The sequence below is a fragment of the Cavia porcellus genome, unplaced genomic scaffold, assembly GCF_034190915.1.
Source record: "Cavia porcellus strain 051 isolate PalLab524CR breed Dunkin Hartley unplaced genomic scaffold, mCavPor4.1 scaffold_8, whole genome shotgun sequence".
Taxonomy (NCBI): domain Eukaryota; kingdom Metazoa; phylum Chordata; class Mammalia; order Rodentia; family Caviidae; genus Cavia; species Cavia porcellus.
Window position 1 is genome coordinate 90,057,933 of NW_026947491.1, and position 24,521 is coordinate 90,082,453.

At 48.9% G+C, this 24,521-nt stretch overlaps 1 protein-coding gene across 13 annotated transcripts in view; it reads left to right on the top strand.

The window, feature by feature from the left end:
- Mybpc1 (myosin binding protein C1) overlaps nucleotides 1-24,521 on the top strand; it is a 67,363-nt gene that overhangs the window by 15,956 nt on the left and 26,886 nt on the right. For 6 of the 13 annotated variants that reach the window (XM_013159336.3, XM_013159340.3, XM_013159335.3 and 3 more), the window contains 14 exons: nucleotides 176-217; nucleotides 1,797-1,838; nucleotides 7,450-7,488; nucleotides 8,178-8,213; nucleotides 9,364-9,486; nucleotides 10,112-10,260; nucleotides 10,358-10,475; nucleotides 11,317-11,368; nucleotides 13,391-13,447; nucleotides 17,598-17,764; nucleotides 19,318-19,450; nucleotides 21,512-21,636; nucleotides 22,290-22,395; nucleotides 23,465-23,631. In XM_013159336.3, the coding sequence (XP_013014790.2) occupies nucleotides 176-217; nucleotides 1,797-1,838; nucleotides 7,450-7,488; nucleotides 8,178-8,213; nucleotides 9,364-9,486; nucleotides 10,112-10,260; nucleotides 10,358-10,475; nucleotides 11,317-11,368; nucleotides 13,391-13,447; nucleotides 17,598-17,764; nucleotides 19,318-19,450; nucleotides 21,512-21,636; nucleotides 22,290-22,395; nucleotides 23,465-23,631 (1,356 nt within the window). The remainder of the gene's footprint in view (nucleotides 1-175; nucleotides 218-1,796; nucleotides 1,839-7,449; nucleotides 7,489-8,177; nucleotides 8,214-9,363; nucleotides 9,487-10,111; nucleotides 10,261-10,357; nucleotides 10,476-11,316; nucleotides 11,369-13,390; nucleotides 13,448-17,597; nucleotides 17,765-19,317; nucleotides 19,451-21,511; nucleotides 21,637-22,289; nucleotides 22,396-23,464; nucleotides 23,632-24,521) is intronic. The other 7 variants (XM_013159342.3, XM_013159338.3, XM_013159346.3 and 4 more) reach the window with 3 other exon arrangements.

Genomic DNA, 24,521 nt, shown 5'->3' on the forward strand with positions numbered 1-24,521 from the left:
CTGTCACCATTTAATGCGACCCAACACTGAAACGCCCAAGTCCATCTGCAGCCTTGACGAGAGTGGCACTGGGGTCCTTCAGGCCATTTATCTCCCCTGCTTGCTTTCCCTGTGGCTCCTCACACAACAAAATGCCGCAGGACACCTTTTAAACTGGGCATGTTTTTCCTCACAGAACCAGATAAAGAGAAGCAGGTGGAAAGTGCCCCAGACAAAGGTGAGCTGGGGGGCAAGGTCACAAAGTGGGGCGCAGGGAGGCATGTGCCGGGGAAGGGGCGTTTGGTTAGGGGTTACCCCTCCCATGGTTACTTTTCTCTCCTTGCTGGGACAAAATACCTGACACCCAAAATGAGGGAAGGAAAGGTTTATTTAGCTCACAGTTTGTGAAGGTTTCAGGCCATAATCAGCTGGCTCCAGGCAGGGTGGCGTGGCACAGGCCAGCAGCCAGAGCAAAACGAGAAACCAAGCCTCTTCTCGTCCCTTACCCGGTAAGCAGATGACCTGCCTCCGGTTCCCACCAGCTGGCACCCTCCTCTTGCGCAGGCTGAGGATGTTTACACAGTGAGGACCTTGGCACCCTGCTGAGTCCCTTAGTTAAACTCCTGAACTTCTCAGGTTGGCACAATGTATCCACCATAACAATCCACCCCTTGTCACCTTGGTGACCAGACACATTTCTTTAAACCCATTCAGATACAATGTCAGGCTTATAATTGCACCTAACCTGTTATAACTGTCCAGGGCACAAACTGAAAAGCCCTGATTCCCTCGCCAGAACAGGAGGTGAACTTTCCTTGGGTGATGTAACACAGCTTAAGAATCCGTAAGAACCAGCGTGGTCTGTCAGCATTAGATTATGTTAGAACTACATCATGGAGACACAAATCAGTTACGGCCTCTTTTCTGAGCTGGTATTAGACCTCCCTTCTTCCATGGCCCACTCTGCCTTCCCTTGGCCTGCAGCGAGCCCCTCAGCAGGTCGGGGTTCTGTCCCTGGCCCAGTGACCCACGCCTTCCAGGACCGTTGGTCATGCTGCTCCTATCGGGGTGTAGTTTTCCACCCACTTTAACAGCAGGGTGTGGGAACACTAAGAGGCGCCCTAAGGGATCTCCTGCACCCCACGTTTCCTCCACTGGGGAGGAGGAGTCCAACTTTCCCTTGACATCAGAGTCAGTCACCCTGACAACCTGTGAGTCCTGTTGAGCTTGCTCCCCAGAGGCGTGGGGAGACCAGAGTGACCAGGGAAGATCTTAGCTTCCAGTGCAGTGTGCTTCCTGTACAAACCTCCCCCGCTCTGGGACCAAGGCTTCGAGGCCAGCAGAGCATGAGGTCGCGGGCACGGGAAGCAGCAATCTTGCAAGTGGATCCCGGGGGCTCACGGTGTGTGGTCCCGTTCCCGCTTCTGCGCCTTGATTGCTGGACCCCTGAATCCTGACTGTGGGAGACACAGTGGCACACAGTGGATGCGGATTCAAAGCAGACACAGCCTTCTGAACTTTAGCCCAGCCCTGCAAGCTACGGCCGCCTCGCTGGTGCCTTCACGGCGTCTCCAAAAGGCCATTCCCTTTTCTCTCAGTAGGCAGATCAGCCTTGGTGAGGGCGTCCGTGAGCTCAGGCACGGCCTGCGTCCCTGCCACCAAGGTCATTCGGTCCTTGTGCCCATCGGGCAGCGACTGGGGTGGCTGGAGAATGAGCCTGGCCGCTCAGTCTCCACCTCCTTTGCTTCCTCTGCTGCTCCTCACACAGTGAACTGCCCCAGGACACTGTTTAAACCGTGCCTTTGTTTTCCACACAGAACCAAACACAGAGAAAGATTCGGGAAGTGCTCCGGCCAAAGGTGAGTAGGGGGCGGGTGGGGAGGCCAGGTCACAAAGTGGGGGCAGGAAGAGGTGGGCAAGATGTCCTGGGGCCATTGCACCCGCTGTCTTATCTGGAGGATGAGGCCAGCAGCTGTCCATGGCACTCGCTGCCTGCTGGAGGACAAGGACTGGATACCCCGCCCTGTGCTTGCTTCCCGCCACTGGAGACAATGATCCTAGTGATCCAGCTCGGTTAGAAACAAAAGGGGTTATTGTCCCTGTGAGCTGTTCCAGAGTTCACCAGGTCTGTGATGCCCACCACCGCATCCTCCCGTCTGGCTCGGGGTTTGGAGAGGCTGAAGGTGCCCGTGAAGGCGGGCGCTGCTCATCGGACGGCAAACTCCCTTGTTCCCTTCTTACACTACACAGCACCATCGTTTCAGAAGGTGAATAAGCCTTAGCGGGTCCTTCTGGGAGCCCCGAAAGGCTAATTCCTCTGTCTCGCAGGGTTGGAGCCCTTAAACCAAGCTTCCTCACCTGCCGAGGACGTTTCCTGGGAAGTCGGTTTGACAGTTTCGCTTTGCGTGTTTGCATCCTGGTTTTTACACGCTGGCCTGTTGTTCACGTAGTCCTGAGTGGGGCTTCCCTTTGGAGCCCCCATTTCCTTTCCTCAGACACCGCTCAAAAGAATGTGGGCCCCGAGTTCCTGGTGGGCTGGATCTCGTTATCTACTGTTTCACTGTCTCTACTCACTCGTAAAATGCTTTTTCTCTGTCTTGCAGTAGCCTGGATACTGGAGCCTCCTAGTGTTAGCCCCACCCCACCCTGACCTTTGGGGTGCCCGGGGAGAGGGTGCCTTTGGGGCCGCGCACTGCAGCCTCCTAGAGATCTTTCCCTGAGTGGGGTTCAGGGAGGTCTGGGCAGCCCCAGCTGGCTGAGGAGATGGGAACGCGACTCCCAACAAGGCCCAGGGCACCGTCTCTGCTTCAGAGCTGGGAAAGGCTTGGACCAGGTTAAAGCTCAACCAACAGGGCCAATGATGTCCTCCCAAGGGTCACTGCTTTCACAAAGCCCCTACCGGCCCTGCACTGGGAGGGATCAGTGTTCTAGCTCAGTATTTAAATGAGGTTTCTTTCTGTTTTTTTCCCCGCTAAATTTTCGGTGCTGGGCACTGAATCCAGGGCCTCTCCCATGCTAAGCAAGCCTTCTACCCCTAAGCTACACCCATAAAAGCCTTGGCTTTCCGTAAAGACAAAGCAGTGATTAACCAACTGACTGACAAAAATTGTTTTTCTGATGAAAGAACAAAGCCCAGGCCCGGCATGGTGGCACAGGCTTGTAACCCCAGCACTCAGGAGGCTGAGGCAGGAGAATCGCTACAAGTTCCAGGCCAGCCTGGGCTACAGAGTGATGTCCCTTTTCTCCAGTATTAACTGTGTCCTCTGCCCTCTGTGCATCCTCCTCCTCCTCCTTCGGTCCATCTACCCCTCCCTGCTTTCCTTCCCCACACAGCCTGTCCCACCAACCTGCCTGCATTTATCTGTCCTTCCTCACTCTGATCTCTCCTGGGCCGCTCACCTCCACCTCACAACTGCAGGATGGACATGAAAACTCCAGGTCAGGCAGGGCTTGGACCGAGGAATCGGCCCTGGACAGGAGGAGACCTCCACTGTGAGGCTGGTAGGCATGGCCACGCCTGGAGCCCAGCTCCTTCTTGGTACCTTAGCTCTCTATCACCATCGAGGCTGTCCAGCCGGCACACCCAGGAGAGCCACCCCCAGAATGTCTCACCCAGGGACACGGCCGTGATATCCTTTTCGTACCGACAGAATCATCCAGGAACAGTCTGGAAATGTGCTGCCAATACTTCTCTTTGTAGCCAGAAGGGGTTGTTTGATTCCCAGATTATTTTTTCAGTAGTGTTTTGATCAGGTTTGTTAGAGTTTGCACATCTAGGGAAAGGGTTTCATTATCGCTGGTGTGCACGTTGGCTGACTCTGGACATGTGGTCTATGAACCATCCCACCCCCTCTGCCTCCTGGGTGCTAAGCAAAGCCTCCAGGAATAGAGGCAGTAGGGATGCCAATAAAGAAATGTATTTAGCTGGGCGTGGGGGCACATGTCTGTAATCCAAGGGCAGGGAGGCTGAGACAGGAAGATCACCACAACAGGAAAAAAAAGGAAAGAAAAAAGGGATTCAACCAAACAACACCAGAAATTAGATGTACAAACCCCTTTCACATGATCATACTGGCACACAATAAATGACTTTCACAACTAATACTGCAGCTGGGTGTGGTGGCTCATTCCTGTAATCCCAGCACTCAGGAGGCTGAGGCAGGAGGATCATTGCAAATTCAAGACCTAGGCTACAAAGTGAGCTCAAGGCCAGCCTGAACTGCATAATAAGACCTGTCTCAAAAAGACAAACAAATACTGCTGGGGCCTAGGATAATAGCCAGAGCACAGCGAAGAGAGGCCAAGTACAGAGTCTGTTCTGTGCCCCTGTAGGGGCAGAGACCTCCTTCTGCGTCTGAAATGACTTATTCAGCAGGTGCAGGTCCAGGCACGTGTCCTGTCCTTCTGAGCCCACACTTGCTTTGGGGGATGCTGGGAATTTGGGTTTGGAAGCAGATGAGGGGTGCAGGGCTGGGGTAGGCAAGGCCTCCTCCTCTGCTCCACAGCACCCACACGCCCCCAGTCCCAGCCCCGGGCCTGCAGGAAGTCCCCGCTCTGCTCCCCACTCGGAGCCAGAGGCGCTGCAGGTCTCCACTTGGGTAGGTGCCCAAGTGAGGAGACTTTATGTTTGTAAATGTTTACGTCTCTTTCTTTTCGAGCCTGGCTTTGTTTATTTCTCGTTTTGTTTCTTGGGAAGCCCAATCGGAACCGTTACTGCCTCTTTTCGCTTTTCTCCAGGAAAAATTACTGCTTTTAGTGTTGAACACAAGCAAAATACAAACTGACTTTCTTCCCTGGCCACAGGGTTCCCACAGAAGCTGTCCCGAGGGTGCCCCGGTCCCGCTCGGTGAGCGAGGCACCCGCAGAGGAAGAGAGCGACAGAAACCCACAGATGTGAATGTTTGCCTTGGTGATCGTGTTTTGAGTGAAAGGAGTGGCCGAGTTTCCTCATGTAGGTTCCTTTCCGTGCAGCAAGGTGCCCTCCAGCTTCTCGATGCCCCCAAAGGTTTCTGCAGCTCACTGTTAGGGTCAGCCAACCGTCTCCTCCGTCCGTGCTTTTTCCCACGAATTTTAACTTTGTTGCTTTCTGGCAATGAGCTGTGTGGAACACTGTGCTAGTCTGGTTCTCAGTTTTAGGACCTGGCCGTTATAGGACGCCACCCTGATTCTGGGGGATGAAAGCTCGCTACAGACAGAGCTGGCAGAGGATGAATCTTGATTCCAGGAAAACCCAAGCGTGAGGGCCGTGTCTTCTCACTAAAAAACGACCTTATAGTCACCCAATGCCTCAATGTGATAAATTAATGTTAGCTTTTGTGGGTGTTTTCCACATCTTGCTGTTGTTATTTGATATATATATATATATATATATATATATATATATATATATATTGTCTTTTTCATTTTTATTGGTACCAGGGATCAAACTCACGACTGCCCGCTTGCAAGACAGGCAGTTATGCCGCTGAGCTAAATCCCCAGCCCCTGATATATATTTTTTTGATACCAGGGATCAAACTCACGACTGCCTGCTTGCAAGGCAGGTGCTTATGCCACTGAGCTAAATCCCCAGCCCCCCCTTTTTTTTCCGAATTTATTCTTATATACTGATATTTACCATGACCGATTGCCCTGCTTGAGGAATTCATGAATTTATCTAACAAAGGCGCTCTCCTAATATTTAACTGATATTTGGGTTTTTTGGGTCACGTGTTTTATGTGCTTTTAATCTTTATTCTAAAATGCCTGTGATTATCTCTGATGACTTAAAACACTGAAGCAAACAGTCTGAAACCAACTCCAGGCAGAAGTCATTTAGTGGGAGAGGGAAGGATTTGAACCTGCTACCTCTCTGGTAGCAATCCCATAATACTCACGTGCATCCCCTGAAAATCCGAGGCTTGTGATGGGGAGCAGAGCTCTTTCCCTTTTCCATTCTGGGAGCTCTTCCCTGGAAAACCCAGTTGTGTAAAAAAAAATCATTTTTATGGTCTCCAGACACTATTTTCCCATGACCGGAAGCATCCTGGCTGGCGTTGTTGGGTTGGTTCTCTGTAAGATGCGATGGCTTTCGTGTCTACATTGCTGAACTGCACCCCGCCCTAAAGACTTGGTCAGTTTCTCTCCAAGAGGACCTGGTTTCCTATGAGGAAGCAAGAACAATTAAACTCAGTCTCGATCAGGTCAGCCAGATTTAACCAAGCCGCTTTGCAAGCAGTTAAGGTCAGAATTCAAACCTGAAGCACATTTCCCAGTTGAAAGTAAGTATGTCCCACCTTTCAAAAGGACGGAGACAGTGGACTTTTCTCTCAGTGACTGCAGTCCAGCGTATATCCAGTGAAGGATGTTCCTGTCTGGGATTTGGTTGAATGTGTTTTTATTTATTGATTGATTTTAACTTTATCTTTTTGAGACAAGGTCTCACTGTGCAGTTTAGGCTGGCCCTGGGCTCATCCAATTTGCCGCCCAGGCTGGTCTTGAACTTGCAATGATCCTCCCGCCTCAGCCTGTCCAGTGCTGAGATTACAGGTGTGTGCTTCCACACCCAGCTAAATCAATATTTTTGAGACCCACAATTATTCTAGCATTTTCTGTGCAGAATGATTGTCTTATGAAAGAGGCAAAGTTTCCAATAATGCCAAATAACCCTCAGAGCATCTCAGACAAGGACTTCAGGTATTTTAGAGAAAAGAAGCTTCAGGAGAAGGCACGTGTGGAGTTTTACAAACTCTCCTGGGTAAACTTAAGACATTGTTCAGCGTGGGCAAGACCAGGATGACTTTGGGGAAGACACCTCCAAGGTCCTCAAATTATGCTCAGTGGACTTGGCGAGAGGCATTGATGTTTGCTATCAATCGGGCTTTCATATTTTAAATACAGAAGTTGCTCAGCAGACATTGGGCCCGGGATGAGACCCCGCCCGCACCACCAGGCTGTGTCCATGTCCGGTGAGCATGATACGTGGAAAACATCTGCCATTGACTTTAGCCGCCAAAGAAGACCTCGAAATCCATCTCTGCTGTTGCTTTCTAAAAGCTCGCTGTCAATGACCCTCCTCCTGCAGTCCTGCTCTTTACCTGTACTTTGACTTGTCTGCATCCCCAATTCCCTTCTGCTATATCACTATTAATTATTATCTTTGTTATTTTGGCTTCTTTTTCTTTTAGACAGGGTCTCACCGTGTAGCCCAGGCTGGTCTAAAGGCCTGGCGACCCTCCTGCCTCGGCCCCTGAGTGCTGGGATTACAGGTGGACGCCACCACGCCCGGCTTCCTTCTCCGTTTGTTTTTCCATTTTCTCCGTTTGCCTGAACTTCTGCAGGTGAACCTGCAGACTCCGAGTCTCCGCCGGCTCCCTGGACAGCTGGGAAAGCTCCGCGTGGCGTCTCCTCCCCTGGTGGAGATTTCTCTCTCCGCAGGTTCCCTGTGCCAAGTTCTTTCTCCTTGACTTTCACTCCTGTTTCTTGTTTCAGATGAAGAGGACGTGTCCCCGCCTAGCGCCCTACCTCCAGGTTAGGAAGCCCCTGCCCTCCCCTGGCTGCCTGACTTCGCCTTTACTTTGGTCCTGAGGGAGGGCCCCTGGCCGAGAGGGAAAGCGCTGGCTTTCTTCTTTCCTTTTCTTTTGGAGACAGCGTCTGGCTAAGTCACTAAGTTCCTTGGGCTGGGATCCGACTTGCAATCCTCCTGCCTCAGCCTCCCGGAGTGCAGAGATGACAGGCATTTCCACGGTGCCTGGCTTTATGTGAGAAACTTTTTAAAAGCATATATCTTTATTACATTCACACTTTTTCCCTTCTTTTGGAAGGGTCAGTTCCTATGGACATAGGGGAAGAAACCTCCCCAACCACTTTCTTTCCTTTGTACCCCGGTCCAGTTTTTCTGCACGAGAAACTTTTTAAAAGGAGGATTCTTGGTGAGATCATTTAAGTCAGAGGGTCTAGGGAGAAAAAAATGTCCATCTCCAGACCCTTCCCTCCTTTCTTTACATTTAGAAATTGGAAACTTTCAACTTCACTACTGTTTTCAAAGCAGTCCTCCTTGTAGAGCGGAGCTCTACTGACTTTCCGCCCAGCCCACTTGACACTTTTCTCTGCCCATTACCGAAAGAGGCCAGGCGTGTGGGAGCCCGGGGAGGCCGAGGCAGCGCTGTCTCCCCTCGTCACCGGCGGGCAGCATCCTCCAAAGTCCGCTTTCCTTTCAGGTTTGGGGAGTCGGGCCCTGGAGCGGAAGGACTCAGGTGAGCGGCAGGTGACGCGCGGTGTGGGTGTCACCTAACCCTAAGCGCTGAGGAGCTCGCTTCTAACACTGTCTCACTCCCTAGCTAGCTGAGCGCGCGGCCTCTCACCTGTTACACTTCCTCCTACCAGAAAACTAACGTTTGGGAAAACAATTAATTCTGCATGGTACACATTCATATGCATCCATGCTCGGGTCCAGCCTCACTTCCTACAGGTTCGTCTGATGAATTTATTCCTTCATTTCTTTAGTCTTTTTTAGTATCCCTGGAAACAGGGAACCAGTACCCAAACTCCAGGTCCTTCCCAGGATGAGCTAACATTACAGCAGCTCATACTTACATGGAACTTTAAATGCAGTAAACACTAAATAAGCAAAACACTTTCAAATGCTTCCCACCAGAGGCAGCTACAATTCCATGGTTCATACATTCATTCAACAAACGTGTGCTGTGGCCTGCTATCATTCTGTGATGGGCTGCTACCTACTAGGCACAGCAAGTGCAAAAGCAAAGAATAAAACACTTCCCCTCATGTTCGGAACATGAGTGACCGCTCCCCATGATCACTGTGGGTCTCATGCACACACAAAACAGTTTTCACGTTAACCCAGGCATCAAAATAACAAGCCATCCTGGCTCCGAGCATGACGGACCCCTGGAGACTGAAATAACTGAACATGCCCTCTCCTTCTTCCCGAGACACCTTACCACGCACTTCCTTAGCATCCCGGATTCAGCTGAGACCTGAGGAGAGGACCGCGGGGAGCACGAACCGGGAGACCCCGGGATTTCTTTCCTTTCCACTTTTCGCCTCCTTTCAGGACAGCAGCCCCGGGGCCTCCTCGTGGACCCGCAGACCGGGGTCCTGTCGTTTAACCTGGGCCACCTCTGTGTATCATTCAGTCATCCAGCAGCAGGGGTCGAGTGGGGCAGCTTGGGGAAACCGAGGCAGCCGACACTTAGCAGAGAAGCCCGGTTGTTTCTGGGGTTCACACTCCTCCTGTGTGGAAGAGACCCGCCAGGACGGGGCTCTGTGCCTGTCCCTGGGTTTAGGAGGCAGGACAGAGGCTCGAGCTCCGGACGCCAGCACAGGTAAGAGCGCCCCGCAGAGCAGAGCCTGAGTGATGCCCGATGTCCACTTCCCCGCCAGAATGGTCCCTCGGGGAGGCCCCTGGCGGTGGCACCGGCGGGGAGGAGCAGAACAAGCAGAACGACAGCTCCCAGCAGTCCCTCCTGTTCGTGGAGAAGCCGCAGTCCGGAACGGTGAAAGTGGGTGAGTGACTCAGGACTGACTCGCGAAACTGATCACATAAAATGAACTTTTGGTTTTTTTGTGGTTTTTAAATTCTGTTTTGTGTTATTTGAGACAAGGTCTCACTATGCAGTTCAGGCTGGCCTTGAACGCACTTCGTAGCCCAGGCGGCCCTCAGACTGACAGCAGTCCTCCTGCCTCAGCCTCCCGAGTGCTAGGAACACAGCATTTGCCACCACGCCCAGCACCAAACTTTATACATCTCTGATGCCCATGAGCACATTGCTGATTACTATTCAGAGGACTTCTCCTGGGGCTGACACACAGACATTGGGCAGGTGACACCGCACAGGGAGCCCTGGACTCCTGCAGGGCTTTGCACTGTGGGCCATTGCAAGGCTGCAAGCTGACACTGCAAGCTGATGGGTCACAGGCACAGTCGGTCACCTTCCCTCAGCAGGCCCCAGGAGTCCTAGTAAAAGGGAGGCGCAAACCCCCACATCTAGTCACCCTCCCCCTGGCTCCTGGGTGCACTCCCCTCCATGCATGAAATTCTCCCCACTGAATTCCCCTGCTCCTCCCTGCCCGAGGGGTGTGGCCTGCGGCCAGAGAGGCCAGCCAGACAGAGAGCCCACGCTGCTTGCAGGGGAGAACATCACCTTCATGGCCAAGGTGAAGGCGGAGGACCTGCTGCGCAAGCCCACTGTCAAGTGGTTCAAGGGCAAGTGGATGGACCTGGCCAGCAAGGCGGGGAAGCACCTGCAGCTGAAGGAGACCTTCGAGCGGCAGACGCGGGTACGTCCGGGGCCGATGGGCTGGCGGGGACGGCCCTGGGCCGGGCCACCGCCGAGGACCTGGGGCCTGCAGCGCGCCTGGGTGCGTTTCGTGGCAGATGTACACGTTCGAGATGCAAATCATCAAAGCCAAAGAGAACTACGCGGGCAACTACCGGTGCGAGGTGACCTACAAGGACAAGTTCGACAGCTGCTCCTTCGACCTGGAGGTGCACGGTGAGCAGCCGCCCCGGTCTCTCCACTCCCCGGCTCCACCCCATCCATGCACCACCCGCCCCCAGCCCTCTCCAGGTTGGGGTCCTCTTCCCCTTCAAGAGAGATCTTTTGTGGCCACTGAATGTTGTCAGATTTGGGGAGAGGTGGCCTTCAAACTGCTTAAATTTCAAAGCTTAAAACAGCATTTTTCTGATTGTGATAGTTTCAGCAGAGTTAAATTAAATCTTTATGGGAATCGCTGAAAAGTAGGGCTTGGAGGATTTTATGGCTAGGAATCTCTTATTCCTTCAATCACCTTGGCCAGGCATTTCTGAGAATTTGCTGGAGACTTTGTTAAGAATATCGATTTGCGAGCGAGGTGTGGCAACACATGTCTGTAACCCCAGGTCTCTGGGAGGCTGAGGCAGGAGGATCAAAAATTGGAATCTAGCCTGGGCAACTTAGCAAAATCCTATAAATTTTTTTGAAGGGCTGTGGAGGTAGCTTAGTGTGAAGCCCTTGAGGTTGATCCCCAGTACCGCAAAACATCACATCCCTGCCCGATCTGGCAAGATTGAAATCTCTGGTAGGAAGGATGAAGAAGGTGGTTTATTTTTAAGATCCTCCAGCAATTCCAACAGGCAGGTTGGAGGAACGGCAGCTGGACGGTCGCCCCCAGGTCCCTCTGCTGGCCCTCTGTGAGGACAGGATGATTCTGTGTTGGTGGCCCGGCCATCTGGGGGGACGATGCCTCTTTACCTTGACACACTTCTGTCTCAAGAACCCACAGCCTGTAGAGGAACTGAACCCAAACTTGCCTGGCGTGCAGGTATTTATTTCATGGTTTTCTTTCCTTTCAAAGAATCTACCGGGACTACTCCAAACATCGATATCAGATCAGCCTTCAAGAGAAGGTAACCGCGGGCGGGGAAGCCGGCTGGCTCGGGAGAGACTCCGATGTGGAGGGTTTTCAGAGTACACCCCTTCCTGCCACACCCCTGTTCCCAGTAGGAGGATCCCTCTCTGTAGTCCTGGCACATTCCACGTGTTTAACAGGCGGTGTTCTAGAAAAGCCAAGGGCTTGATGCCCAACCAAACCTGTTCTGAGACATTTTGAAAATGTTCTTTGAAAGTTTTGTCTTTGCTGGCCTCACAATTGGCTTAGAAAAGTGGACCTGCAAACTGTTAGTGTACAGTTTCTTCTTTAAATGCAATATTTCCCAAAAAATGGCCAAAAGAGATACATAAAGAGTCATGTTTCGGAAGTATCTGTAGTACCGAGTTCTCCTAAATAAAACCCACTAGCAGAAAGAACACGGTAGAACAGTAAACTTCAATACTTGTTCACTTTTGCAACTGCCAAGAAAGAAAAATCAGGACTAAGGAAGAAAAATGAAATTTTTCCAAATTCTGAGAGATGTAGTTGACCCCTTCTCGTTCTGTTACCAAGCATCTAATGATGCCAGAGTACACATTCATACTGAGAGCAAATGGTTTCCTCTCCCGAGGCTGAAGCCACAGCAACTTTGGTGAATAAGGACAGTCGTTTGAACCATTCTAGAATGATATTTCACCCATAATTATAAAGCCATGATTCAACCTTTTAGTGAAGGCACTAAAGTTTCCACCTACTTAATCAATAAATTAAAATTTTGTATTACGTTTTAAAGATACAGAATATTACCTGATCAGTCAATGGTATTTTTAAAATTTGAAACAAATGTCCAACTTCCAAATCCTATTGCGTAGGAAAGCAAACACCACTTTAGCGCATGCTTAATTTAGCAAATGCACAGGTCTAATGTCTTGCTCATGACATGGATAGGTGTGTTTCAGGCGAGGGAGACATCATTCTGCTGTTTCGTACTTTAAAAGCCTAAAAGTTGGGCTGGAGATTTAGCTCAATGGCATGTGTCTGCCTTGCAAGCTCAAGGTCATGAGTTTGATCCCTGGTACCAAAAAACTAAATAAAAAACAAACAGAAAGTTACTTCAAGAGGGCCCCCAAACACGGGCCATGTAAGAAAATTTGAAAGCGCATTTCTCGAGCTGAATTCTCGTGACTTACACTCTATACACACTGTTTTTAAACCCACAGACCTTTTCCTTAGACACCATAGGCTAACCCTTGTAAAGAGCAGGAAAAAACTCTTCATTAGCCAAATTAAACGCGTAAGTAACTACGCAGCCTCCTCTCAGTGTTGGCCCCGTAGCTGCTATTTCGGGTCCCTCTGAAGTCCCTAAAGATGCATTTCTCCACGGGGAAAGCGCAGCTCAGGTCTGCCAGCAGAGGGGTCAGAGACTTCTTAAGGGGAATTTTTGACAAATACATTCTAAAAGACATGAACTAGAAAATCAAGCGATTGCAGCTTAGTGGGCAGCCCCTTTTGAAGAGAAAGGAATGCATCTTTTAAAAAGCTCTGTGCTGGCTCTGTGGGTGCCAACGTGACCGCACGCATCTGCTCCTGGACACGAGAGGTGACCGCTGCATATAAGGCTTTGTACTTATATCCCTGACCGGGTCCACTTTCTCCTTCAAGCTAATCGCTGTCTTCCACAAGAGACAGAGATCGGCAAAAGTTGTTTGCTTGTTACACGCCTTTGTTTCAAGAGCTCCCAACTATGCAAAAAAACAAAGTACTTTGCATCGCTTGGCTTCAGTGTATTTGTGTTACTTGGTCTTAACACAAATCCAAGCAGTCCTCTATATGCAATCGATGAGACGGTGTCTTTGGAAGCATAGAGCAGCACAAGCTCCTCACGTCTGCTTTTCCACAAGTGCAGAAAACTCTGCCGTCACTTGTGTGAAAAGGACCGGTCCCGTGGACCCAGTCCTTGTGTGCCAGATGCATTGCATATGCGCTCCGAGTGGCGCTCAGGGGAACCGGTCACCGTGTGTCGCGTTAAATCCCATCTGCTTTTCTTTGTCCACGACAGCGGAGAAGGTCAAGAGGATGCGGGAGAACTTGACTTTAGTGGTCTCCTGAAACGGAGGTGAGAACGAGTCTCAGAGGGGGGACGGTGGCCCGCAGTCTGCTCGATGCCCCCCCTCTCCCGCCAAAGTCAAGTTTCAAGTGAATGGTTTTCAAGGGATTTTCATGTCTTAAAACGCGTTTTGCTTACAGACAGTAACAGAGTGCTCTAAGAAAGAGGGAGAGAAACAGCTGTGTACTAATCTGTGCATGACCGAGAAAATAAAACTCCTCTTCTTCTGCCTTTGATGCTCGATATCTGACTAAAAAAACTAGCCCCACACTCTTGGTAGAAGTCTGCAGGGATAGATCTGGATCTGAAAATGCAGACCTACCTTGATCATGTTGTTTACGAGTTACTATATCTCTCCAGATTTAAGACACTATCAGCCAGGCAGGGTAGCCAGGCATGGTGACATCCTGTCATCCCCGCACTTGGGAGGCTGAGGCGGGAGGACTGGTGTGAGTTCGAGACCAGCCCGGCCTACAAAGTGAGTTCTAGGCCAGCTCAAACTGCATAGCAAGACCCTGTGTCAAAAAGGAAAGAAGACAAAAAATGAATTTAAGGCACTATTGATTTGAAGATATATCAGTATTTTATAAATCACTAAGCAATGAAAAATAAGCTTATTATGACATAATATTGGTAAGATATAACCTTATTTTAGAGATATTTAAAGTATTCCCAAAATGTCCATTTTGGAAGCAATGAAATATGGCGATAAATGTTTATCATTACGCTCGTTCACAAACCCGTGACAGCGTCTTTTTCTGCAATAAAATATACAGAATTCCAGCGGGAATATATGCCACAGAGCCATTTCATAAGATTCCTCTGTGTATACCAAATCACACGGTACATTATAAATGTGTTATATACAAAATTTCACAGAGATTTTTACTAGAATTTACTATAGTGAGGAAGAAATAAGAAAATAATTTTTGCTACAATTCTGTTTTATCCAGCAAATGTCTGGCTGAACATTAAAACTACAATTCTGAATTAACAATTCAAAATGTTGGTGTTTTAAGTTAGCTTTTCAGATTTATTTTCAATTATGTTTAGCACTTTCTGTGGTTATAGAGCTGGGTGTGGGGTGCACACCCGTCATCCTCAGCCTCATTCAGGAGGCTGAGGCAGGCGGATCACTGCAAGTTCAAGACCAGCCTAGACTACAAAGTGAGCCTGAGGCCAGCTTGAACACATAGTGAGACCCTGCCTCAAACAGAAAAAGAAAGTTTGTTTATATTTATATTCAAAAAAAGACAACACACACACACACACACATACGATCGTTCAAGCTGAGGTACAGTAGATTATTAAGGGCCATTGTTTGGCCCTAACAGGAAAGAGGAGAAAGTAACAGACAGGTTTTCCCAGGAGTAGGAAAGAAGGACCTCAGAAGCCAACCTGTCTTCAGTTTTTATTTTCTTTCCATCCTTAAGAGTTTGATCCGGATTTGGTTTGCTGCTAACATCAGACTGTGCCCTTTCACTCTACTGTCCTAACGGCCTCCTAACTCAGGCTCACGTGTTTCCCAGCTAACTTGTGAACTGCATGGGTTTCCCCGTGATCGTACCACATGGTTACCGTTTCTACTTCTCCGGGCGTGTGGCCGGGTCTCCTCCGATAAATAGCATTACGACCAACATTTCGGTCCAAAAAATAAGCTGATCAAAGCCAGCTTATTTCAAGCACACGTAGATAAATCGGGGGCAGGATTCGTTATGGGACTAGACTTATGCAAATACTTGCAATCTCACCCTACATAGAATTTCTATAACACTTTCTACTCCGCTAAGATCGAGTTATAGAAATTTTGATGTAGACGGAAGCACTGTGAATGCTACATAGGTCTATCCCAGTATGGAAAGGAGTCAGAGGTTTGTATTTTTCTCCTCGCTGTTTCTTAGCATAAACTTAGTATAAGTGTCTTATATCATCGCCTGAGGGGTCTAGGCATGTCTCCATGTTTGACTTGCGCCTTTTTAAAAATTTATTTAAATTTTATCTGGTTTGATGTCTTTAAATCTTTTTACCAATACCAAGAGGCTACTTGAATTGTGTAAGTATGTAGTTCTTGATTAAAATATGAATTTACAGAGGGAGGCTCTATCTTAAAAACAAATAAAAAAGAAAATCCAAAGTTTGCACAATCTAGAGTAACACAATCTTAAAGCGTGGGGACTATGTTTAAGCTAAAATGTAAGAAAAACAAAGCATTAATAGTTGGAGGAAATACTCCACAGAGATATACGTACATACATATTCATTAAATTGCAATTCTCCAAGACTTCCTATTAAAATCCTTTTACAATAGCCAGGCATGGTGGCACATACCCGGAACCCCAGCACACTGGGAGGCTGAGGCGGGAGGACCCCAAGCTTGAGCCCAGCCTGGGCAACTTAGCAACCTAGCAAGACCCTGTCTCCGAAAATGTTTAAGAACCAAGACTGGGCTATAAATCAGTGTGAAGCCCTGGGTTCAATCCTCAGAGCCACTAGATAAATAAATGATTGTAATACGTATTTGAAATGGAGACTTCTTTTCGTCCGTAGACCTGGCATGCGATGAATACTCCAACTTCAGGATAGTTTTCCTAAGCTTTACAGTTCCCCTCATGAACAGAGGGTGTGTTCGCACACTAGGGAAACAGAGAGAATGTGTGCACCTGCCGTTTGGGGGGTGCGTTTTTCTAATGGGGCTCAGTAGTCCTCTCCATCAGATCACTGAACGAACCCTCACTTCCTTCCGTGACCTCTGTAGGCAAAAATGCTGACATGACACTGGGAAATGGAAACAAGATATTTAGGCTTTATCCCGGCGCAGAGCGCTCAGTGTGGCCCCTTCTCCCTCATGTTCATCACCCTGACACCAAGGACAGAGAGGGTTAGGGAAGAACCTAAACCAATGGCAGCCATGAAATAAGGCAAACTTGCCCCCAATCGTCCCCTAACGGACCCAAGAGCCAGGGTCACAGTGTGATGTGCTCACCAGGACGTCAAGTGTGACCCGGTCATTGACCGTAAGTGGTCACCGTCCACTCCCAAACGAACCTGAGGAGCACAGTCAGCGAGGCCGACACAGAAGAAAATCTATTCAAATTGTATTTCACATCTATACTAAGCCCGTCCGCCTGAAGCATTTATTCCTGGTTTCAGTTTCCTGTTGTGGTTTTCTTTTTTCCTTCTTGTTTTTTTAAGACAGTGAATCTCTTTTCTTGTATAGATCTCAATGTATGTATGTACGTATGTATTTATTGTTACCGGGAATTGAACTCAGGCCTTGTGCTTGCCAGGCTGGCACGGTGCTGCTGAGCTGTATCCCCGGCCCTACGTTTTGTGGATTTAAAATAATGGAAAAGAAGTGTCGCTTAAGCCTGGTATACTCTTGAAACGTGTATGTTCTTAAAATGTTCCCACATTGTGTAGCCAGCGATCAGTATTTGGGTTCTAAGTTTGATGACCGTCCTACGAAGTTACTTCCTCCTTGTTCCTAGACCCCTGAGCAGTTTGTCATTTATGCTCGTAACTGCCCCCAACCTGCTCCCTCAAATTAAACACAATATGTTAAGATGAAATCGGAGAGAATTTTTGACCCGACTCCTCATTTTCTCTACCAATTTAGGAAATCAGTTTTCTTTTTAAAAGTCTCTGTATCCACAAAAGTATGAAAACAAGCACACAAAACACTTCAATGGTACTTTCAATTTTTAATATAAAATCAGCGGAAATAGTAAATGTGCTCTTTGCCAATGTGGTAGAGAAAACTGTGCAGGTTTGAAATTCGGTCTCTGTAAGACGACGCATAAGGTCGGGGGGACACCTAAACCCTTCCTTCTTAATCCACTTTCCCACGGGAATGCAATATCCTCTTCTTGGGTGCGAATCATCCCTAAGTAGAGGATCTCAAAAACCTCGGCCTCGGTTAGACTCGGACGCTGACCGTGAGAGCCTGCTGGCCGCTCCGCCCAGCCAGCTGTGTTTCAGAAAGCTCCCGTCTGCCCACTGGGCGTTTCTGCAGGCTCTGTGCTGTGCCATGAGCCCTGCCGGGCACCTCCCGAGGGCCTTCGCCAGCACTGTTAGCACAACCCTAAATCTGAATCATACCCTGATTTCCTTGTCTTGGGAGCCAGGTCAGCTACTAACCTAGGCCGTGGGTCTCGGGTAGGGAGGTGAAGCAGCAGGAGGAGGAGCCCGAGGTGGACGTCTGGGAGCTGCTGAAGAACGCGAACCCCAGCGAGTATGAGAAGATCGCCTTCCAGTACGGCATCACCGACCTGCGGGGCATGCTCAAGCGGCTCAAGCGCATGCGCAGGGTGGAGAAGAAGAGCGCAGGTGAGCATGCGCGGCGGCCCAGGTGCGCGGCCCAGGTGTGCGGCCCAGGGCCCAGGTGTCCGGCACAGGTGTCCGGCCCAGGTGCGCGGCCAGGAGCTCCCAGCCTGGCTTCCCATTGTCTGGCACCTGGTTTGGGATGGGGCCAAGTTGGGGTGCAGGATATCTTGGACTTCAGATGGAGTCACTGTCACCCGCACATCACCAGCCACTGGGCACTTTCACTGGCCTCTCTTTCCTCTCTTTTCCTCTTTTCTCTCTATTCTTAGGCAAAGGAGAGCTTGTGTCTGTTTTACCATCGTATTCTTCCAGCCCTTCAGGCCTTGGGGATTCTGTTTTCTAAAGTAACTTTGCTCCTCCCTGGGAGTCTGAAGCAGATGCCCTTGGTTTGGCTCCTCAGGACCGTTTTACAGTGGAAAAGGAGAAGGGAATGAATTTTAAGTTGATTATCCTCTCTTCCAAGTTTCCTGGCCAGGTGAGGTGGTGCACACCTGCAATCCCAGCACTCTGGAGGCCGAGGCAGGAGGATCACTGTGAGTTCAAGACCAGCCTGGGCTACAAAGTGAGTTCAAGGCCAGTTTGAACTACACAGTGAGACCTTGTCTCAAAAATACCAAAAACCAAACCGAACCGAATAACAACACAAAGCCAGTTTCCTGGACTAGGACCTTGTCGGTTACTGCGTTGATGCCCCCTGGGGTTAGACGTCAGTGCTGTTATTGCTGAGTGTTTTGCTAATGCAGAGGCAGTGCTGGAGGACTCTGCTTTGTTAAAATCCGCCCTGTGCTTCTGAGCTTCTCACCGTCCCAAGTTATCTTCTGAGAAGTCATGGACCGAACGCAGCAGTGAGAGCCAGGGGACCCTTCCCCGGCGGCGGATGAGACCTCTGTTCGTACCCATTCTCACTCAGAATGTGATTCTTTAAAGCTAACATTCATTCTTATTTTGCTGCAATGTAAGGAAGTGAGGGGCTTTCACCCACTGCACAGTGAGGTCAGAAAGCAGAAATGCAAGTCTGATGAGGCCTGATGCAGTCACACTTGGAAATTGTATTCAGTGTTTTTCAAATCCCATGTGGGGATTGTTATCTTAAAATCAGAAAAAAAATATTACATTAAAAATTAACTGCTTCTATTTAGGAGCCTTCAAAAGACATATGTCTTTTGAAGTTTTATTTTATTTTTATACCAGGAATCAAACTCATGACTTGTGCTCATCAGGCAGGCGCTTGTGTTGCTGAGCACAATATAAAGAATAATTTGGGAGTTTTCTAACTTTTTCTTCTCCAAGACTCATTTTTTTCATTTAAAACAATTTTTTTGAGGCAGGGTCCTACTCTATAGTTCAAGGTGACCTTGAACTCATTATGGGGCCCAGGCTGGCCTCGAACTCAGTGTGATCCTCTGCCTCAGCCTCCTGAGTGCTGGGATGACAGGCGTGCACCACCACACCCGGCATTTTTCATTTGTTTTTAAATTCACTTACATAGATTGACTATTAAAACTCATAGCTTACGGACACACATGCTGACGTACTTTTGTTTCTTTATCTACCAGCTTTTGCAAAAATTCTTGACCCTGCGTATCAGGTTGACAAAGGAGGCCGAGTAAGGTTCGTTGTGGAACTGGCGGATCCAAAGCTGGAAGTGAAATGGTTTAAAAATGGCCAGGAAATTCGACCCAGCACCAAGTAAGTGGGCTTTTCTACTTATCAGTGATAAACGTAAATCAAGCAGCAGCGGGCTGACTTGCATTTCTGAGCTCCAGTCACTTCTAGTGATATCTCTGTGAAGCACGATGATACAGAGGAAGGTCTCTTTATACCGAGTTTAAGTCTCTTTTCCTATAGTTTGTTTGTTGGCACCAGGGATCTAACTCGTGACCTTGTGCTTGCCAAGCAGGTGCTTATGCTGCTGAGCTAAACCCCCAGCCCCTCTTTCCATATATTTTGGAACCACTAAAATCACAATAAGGTCGGAAAGACAAATGCAAGTACGAAGCCTGATTCACTTGGACCAAACTTTGTGGTTTTTGAGGTTTTAGGTTTTTTGTTTGCTTGGTTGTTTTTGAGAAGGATCTCACTGTGCAGTTCAGGCTGGCTTTGAGCTCACTTAGTAGCCCAGGCTGGTCTCGAACTCGCAACGATCCTCCTGCCTCAGCCTCTCGAGTGCCAGGAGGAAGGACGTGTGCCACCACACTGGGGAGAACTTGATTTTATGTTTAGTTGTATGCTTATTACTTTGAGTGAGTCCCAGTAATAATTCCGTACCTCAGTGGGTTTTACCAGATTAACTATTTTAGAGCACGGCTGGATTTATCTTGGTTTTTAAAATAGAACCTTAGCGTGTGGAGGCACACATCTGAGTGCCCACTGAGGATCCTCTGCCATGATTACCTGACTTTTCTGTTTCTGATGAGCACCTGGGCCGAGTGGACACGGTCCCCGCTGTGTCCCCGAGGGTGCTGTTTTTACACTCTTCGGAGCTGCATCCGACAGAAGGCAGGCGAGTGCTTTCCTCTCCCTGGACCTCTTCCAGGGGACCAGCCTGCCTAATCCCTGGGGCTGATGCTATCTCTGGCCTCTTATGAAACCGCTTCCCAGAGATCCTCCTCAGCTCCAGAGATTTTCAACTCTGCTATATTTTTTTAAGTTAACAAGAGCCACGTGTGCCTTGATGAGCAACTTTAATCCTGGAAATCTGTCACTTCTGGGTACAATGAGGTGATTTCCAAGCAGAGTGACTGTGCGATGCTTTGACCTGTGTGGAAATCTCTTGACCACGGCCTGGATGGTTGGAAACACTTAGCTGGCCGGCTGTCTGGAGAGAATGTTGGAATATTCTGTTCCTGATGAATTCAGCTGAGAAGTTCCCAAGCCAAATTTTTTTTCTGATCTATTATAATCCTCTAATGTGCTCCTTTGTGACCCAGGCCACAGATCACTAAGTTTTATGATCTTGCTCACATCTACATTTTGGTTTCCAAATACTTAATAGACAATAATTGCTACATGATGCAGAACGAGTTCTTTAAGCTCATGTAATAGAGCATCACATTATACAGAATTATATTAGTGACAAAGATTAGATCATTGCTTGAAGTTGTGTAGTTCAGGTTGGCCTTGAATTCACAGCGATCCTCCTGCCTCAGCTTCCTGAATGCTGGGATTACAGGCATGTGCCACCACACCCAGCCTTATTGCATAAATCAAAGAATTATTTATTCACCCAACAAAATCTATCATGCCCTGGGTTAGGGGATGAATGGGGTACGTGTCAATAAATAAGATCAAAGAAAAAAAATAAGATCAAATCTCCCCATCTTCATGATTTGGTCATTTTAAAAATGTAGAGTTAAAATTTCTCTGACAATGCCAACAACCTTATTTTCCAGCAGTGGGGGGAAAATATAATAACATAGCAAGTATGTGATGATTGGTTTATACTTTAAGTAAAAAGCTTATATTGTAAAAAATAACAGAAACTAAGATATATAAACATGCATATGTATTACACATCACAAAAATGAACATTTTTTGTGTGATATTAAGCTCTAAAATATATAAATGTAAGGTAAAAATGATACCCCAGATGTCCTGTGCTCTGGGTAAGTGATCGGAGGCTGGGATATACAATGGATGCACCACTGTTGCCCCCTGGGGGAATAAAAAGAGAATTGTACCCCTTACATTCAAGTATTGCCGAGGGGCCTGTGAAACCAGGCTCCTGAGCGCTTCCCGTCCCCGGAACAGGTACATCTTTGAGCACAAAGGCTGCGAGAGAATCATGTTCATCAACAACTGCTCGCTGACCGATGACTCGGAGTACTACGTGACGGCAGGGGACGAGAAGTGCTCCACTGAGCTCTTCGTGCGAGGTGAGGCCGGCCTCCCCGCCTCGGCTCGGGCTGGGCCTTGGCTAGGCTCGGGTCCTGGCTGGGCTTCAGCTTTGCAGGGGGCGAGGGCAGGGAGAGGCCCAGGGAGAACCGCCTGGTGGTTCCAGTTCCAGCCCCTGCCATGTTTCTGAGTGCCCATGGGCACCCACTACGCTAATCGCAAGCAGGACCCTCAGGAAGGGGCCCACTGCCTGGAGATTTCCAGTCATTTTTGCGGGGACACTCACTGCTCCAAGACCTGGGGGAGGGTGAAGACACTCCAGGCTGGATCTGAGCTCACCTTGTAGTCCAGGCTGCTCTCGAACGTGCATCAATCCTCCTGCCTCAGCCTCCAGAGTGCTGGGATGACAGGCGTGTGCCATCATGCCCGGCTTCCCAGCACCTCTAGGATTTCCCCTTTCCAGCCTGGGTCCCTTCCAGAACTACCAGGTGTTTCTTTTGCCAAACACAGACATTTTTAAAATCCATTTAAAAAACTAAACTAAACTAAACTAAACCCCTCCCTTCCCTTCTGTACCATGTGAGCCACAGATGGGGTTTCCACACTGTTGGGTTTGCATCTGTGAATAACCTGGGGCTTAGGAGCAGGCTTGGCATGTTTAATGACGCCCAGTTCCTGTCTTTTTCCGCGCTAGAGCCTCCAATCATGGTGACCAAACAGCTGGAAGACACCAACGCGTACTGCGGGGAGAGAGTGGAGTTAGAGTGCGAGGTGTCAGAGGACGACGCCAACGTGAAATGGTGAGGACTCTCCAGAGCGCCCGTTTCTGAGAGAAAGTCACCTCCCCGGGGGCCAGGACGGGACATACAAACGTTTTTTAAACATGAGAAAATGCTGACCCTTGCTGGGCGTAGTGTTTTGTCTGTTTGTTTGGGTGCTGGGGATCAAACGCACAACCCTGCACTTGCCAGGCAGGGGTTTCTGCTGCAGAGCTAACCCTGGCCCTGGGTGTGGTGTTACACACTTATAATGCCAGCGCTCAGGAGGCTGAGGCGGGAGGAACATCACAAATTCGAGGTCAGCCTGGGTTACATACTGAGACCCTACTTCAAAAAAAAAAATCACTATTCACATAAACTATACAGCGGGCAGCTGTAGTAATAGGTACAGAGCGGATGGTTTATGCAAGTCTAGGGTCATAGCTACCTTTCAAACGTGTCAGGATGGGCTGGGTCTGGGGCTCAGTGGTGGGACTTTTCCCTTATATGAGCAAAGCTCTGGGTTCAAGCCTCAGCACCACAAAAATAAATAAAATAAAATGTGTCACAAACCCAGAAGAGGGTACAGGTCACTTTCAGCAAGTGTATCTGCCTGCTCGTAAATGAAAAGGCAGGGTTTGTGTCCCTTCAGCATGATTTTCTGCATGATTCTTGCTGCGTTGGGAATCTCGGGATGTATACAGTGGTCACTAGCTGGGCGTGGTGGTGCACACTTGTAATTCTAGCACTTGGGAAGTTGAGGCAGGAAGATCGTTACAAGTTCAAGACCAGCCTGGGCTACGGAGTGAGCTCAAGGCCAGCCTGAGCTGCATAGTGATAGTCTGTCTCAAAAAGAAAAAAAAAAGGCTGGGGGTTTAGCTCAGCAGCATAAGCACCTGCCTGGCAAGCACAAGGTCATGAGTTCAATCCCTGGTACAAAAAAAAAAAAAGACAAAAAACCAAAGTGGTTGCTGCTCTCACCTGGTGGGATCTGTCTGGGGTCTGCCTGAAACTGGAAGAGAGACGTCAGGATGGATCAAGGGTGAAGGAGACCAGTGGGCTCTGTGCCCCAGGGCCATGTCATAAAACTCTCCACAACCCCTGTCCCTAGGTTCAAGAACGGAGAGGAGATCATCCCCGGCCCCAAATCAAGATACAAAATTAAAGTCGAGGGCAAAAAGCACATTCTGGTCATAGAAGGGGCGACCAAGGCGGACAGCGCAGAGTACTCGGTGATGACCACGGGTGGACAGTCCACTGCGAAACTCAGCGTGGACTGTGAGTGACCTTCCTTCTCACACACCTTCTGTGCCGGCCGAGGGGTGCTGGGTTTGTTGATCCACTTTGGGAAGGTTTGGGCCTGTTTGATTTCTACCCGTGGCAACTGTAAGCATGCAAAATCGGGCTCCTTTCTGGGGGTACATCTGTATCAGATGAGTCAGGATTTCTGACAACAGACAAGAACTCGCTTTAATAGCAGAGCAGAAACTCTGGGGAGACAGTATAGAAACCATCAGCTGGAAGGCTGGTTCCAGGCTGTCATCCCCAAACTGCAAAACAGACAATAAACACTCAGATCCGATATCAAATCTCTCTTTTTTTTTTTTTTTTTGTCCTTTTGAGACAGGCTGGCTTTGAACTCACTTTGTAGCCCAGGCTGGCCTGAACTCACAGCAATCCTCCTGCCTCAGCTTCCCAAGGGCTGGGACTACCATGCCCGGCTCTGATATCAAATCTTGACAATGTTTGCTCACTCCGCAGGGGAGCTTGCTGACTGCTCATTAAATGAAGACCCAACTGGTCTTCAGGGGCCCTAGGTGAGGAGAAAGTTATTCACACCATGGGAAACCAATTAAGAGCACCAGAGAGATGAGCAGAAGTGGACTTGCTAATAGGTTTCAGAGAATTAGAGAACTAACGAGCTTTCCCAAACAACCTCTAACAGGAGACATCTACTCAGGGCAGAATTGGTCCCAGTTTGCCGTGAAAATTAAAACAGCGGTGACACACGCCTGTGACTGCACTCAGGAGGCTGAGGCAGGAGGGTCACTGTGAGTTTGAGGCCAGCCCGGGTCACATATGAGACCTATATATATATAAAAAAAGGAATAAAGCAGCCAATGTCGGCTGACTGGTGGTATCTGCAGTGTAGAAATCTCGCCTCCTGA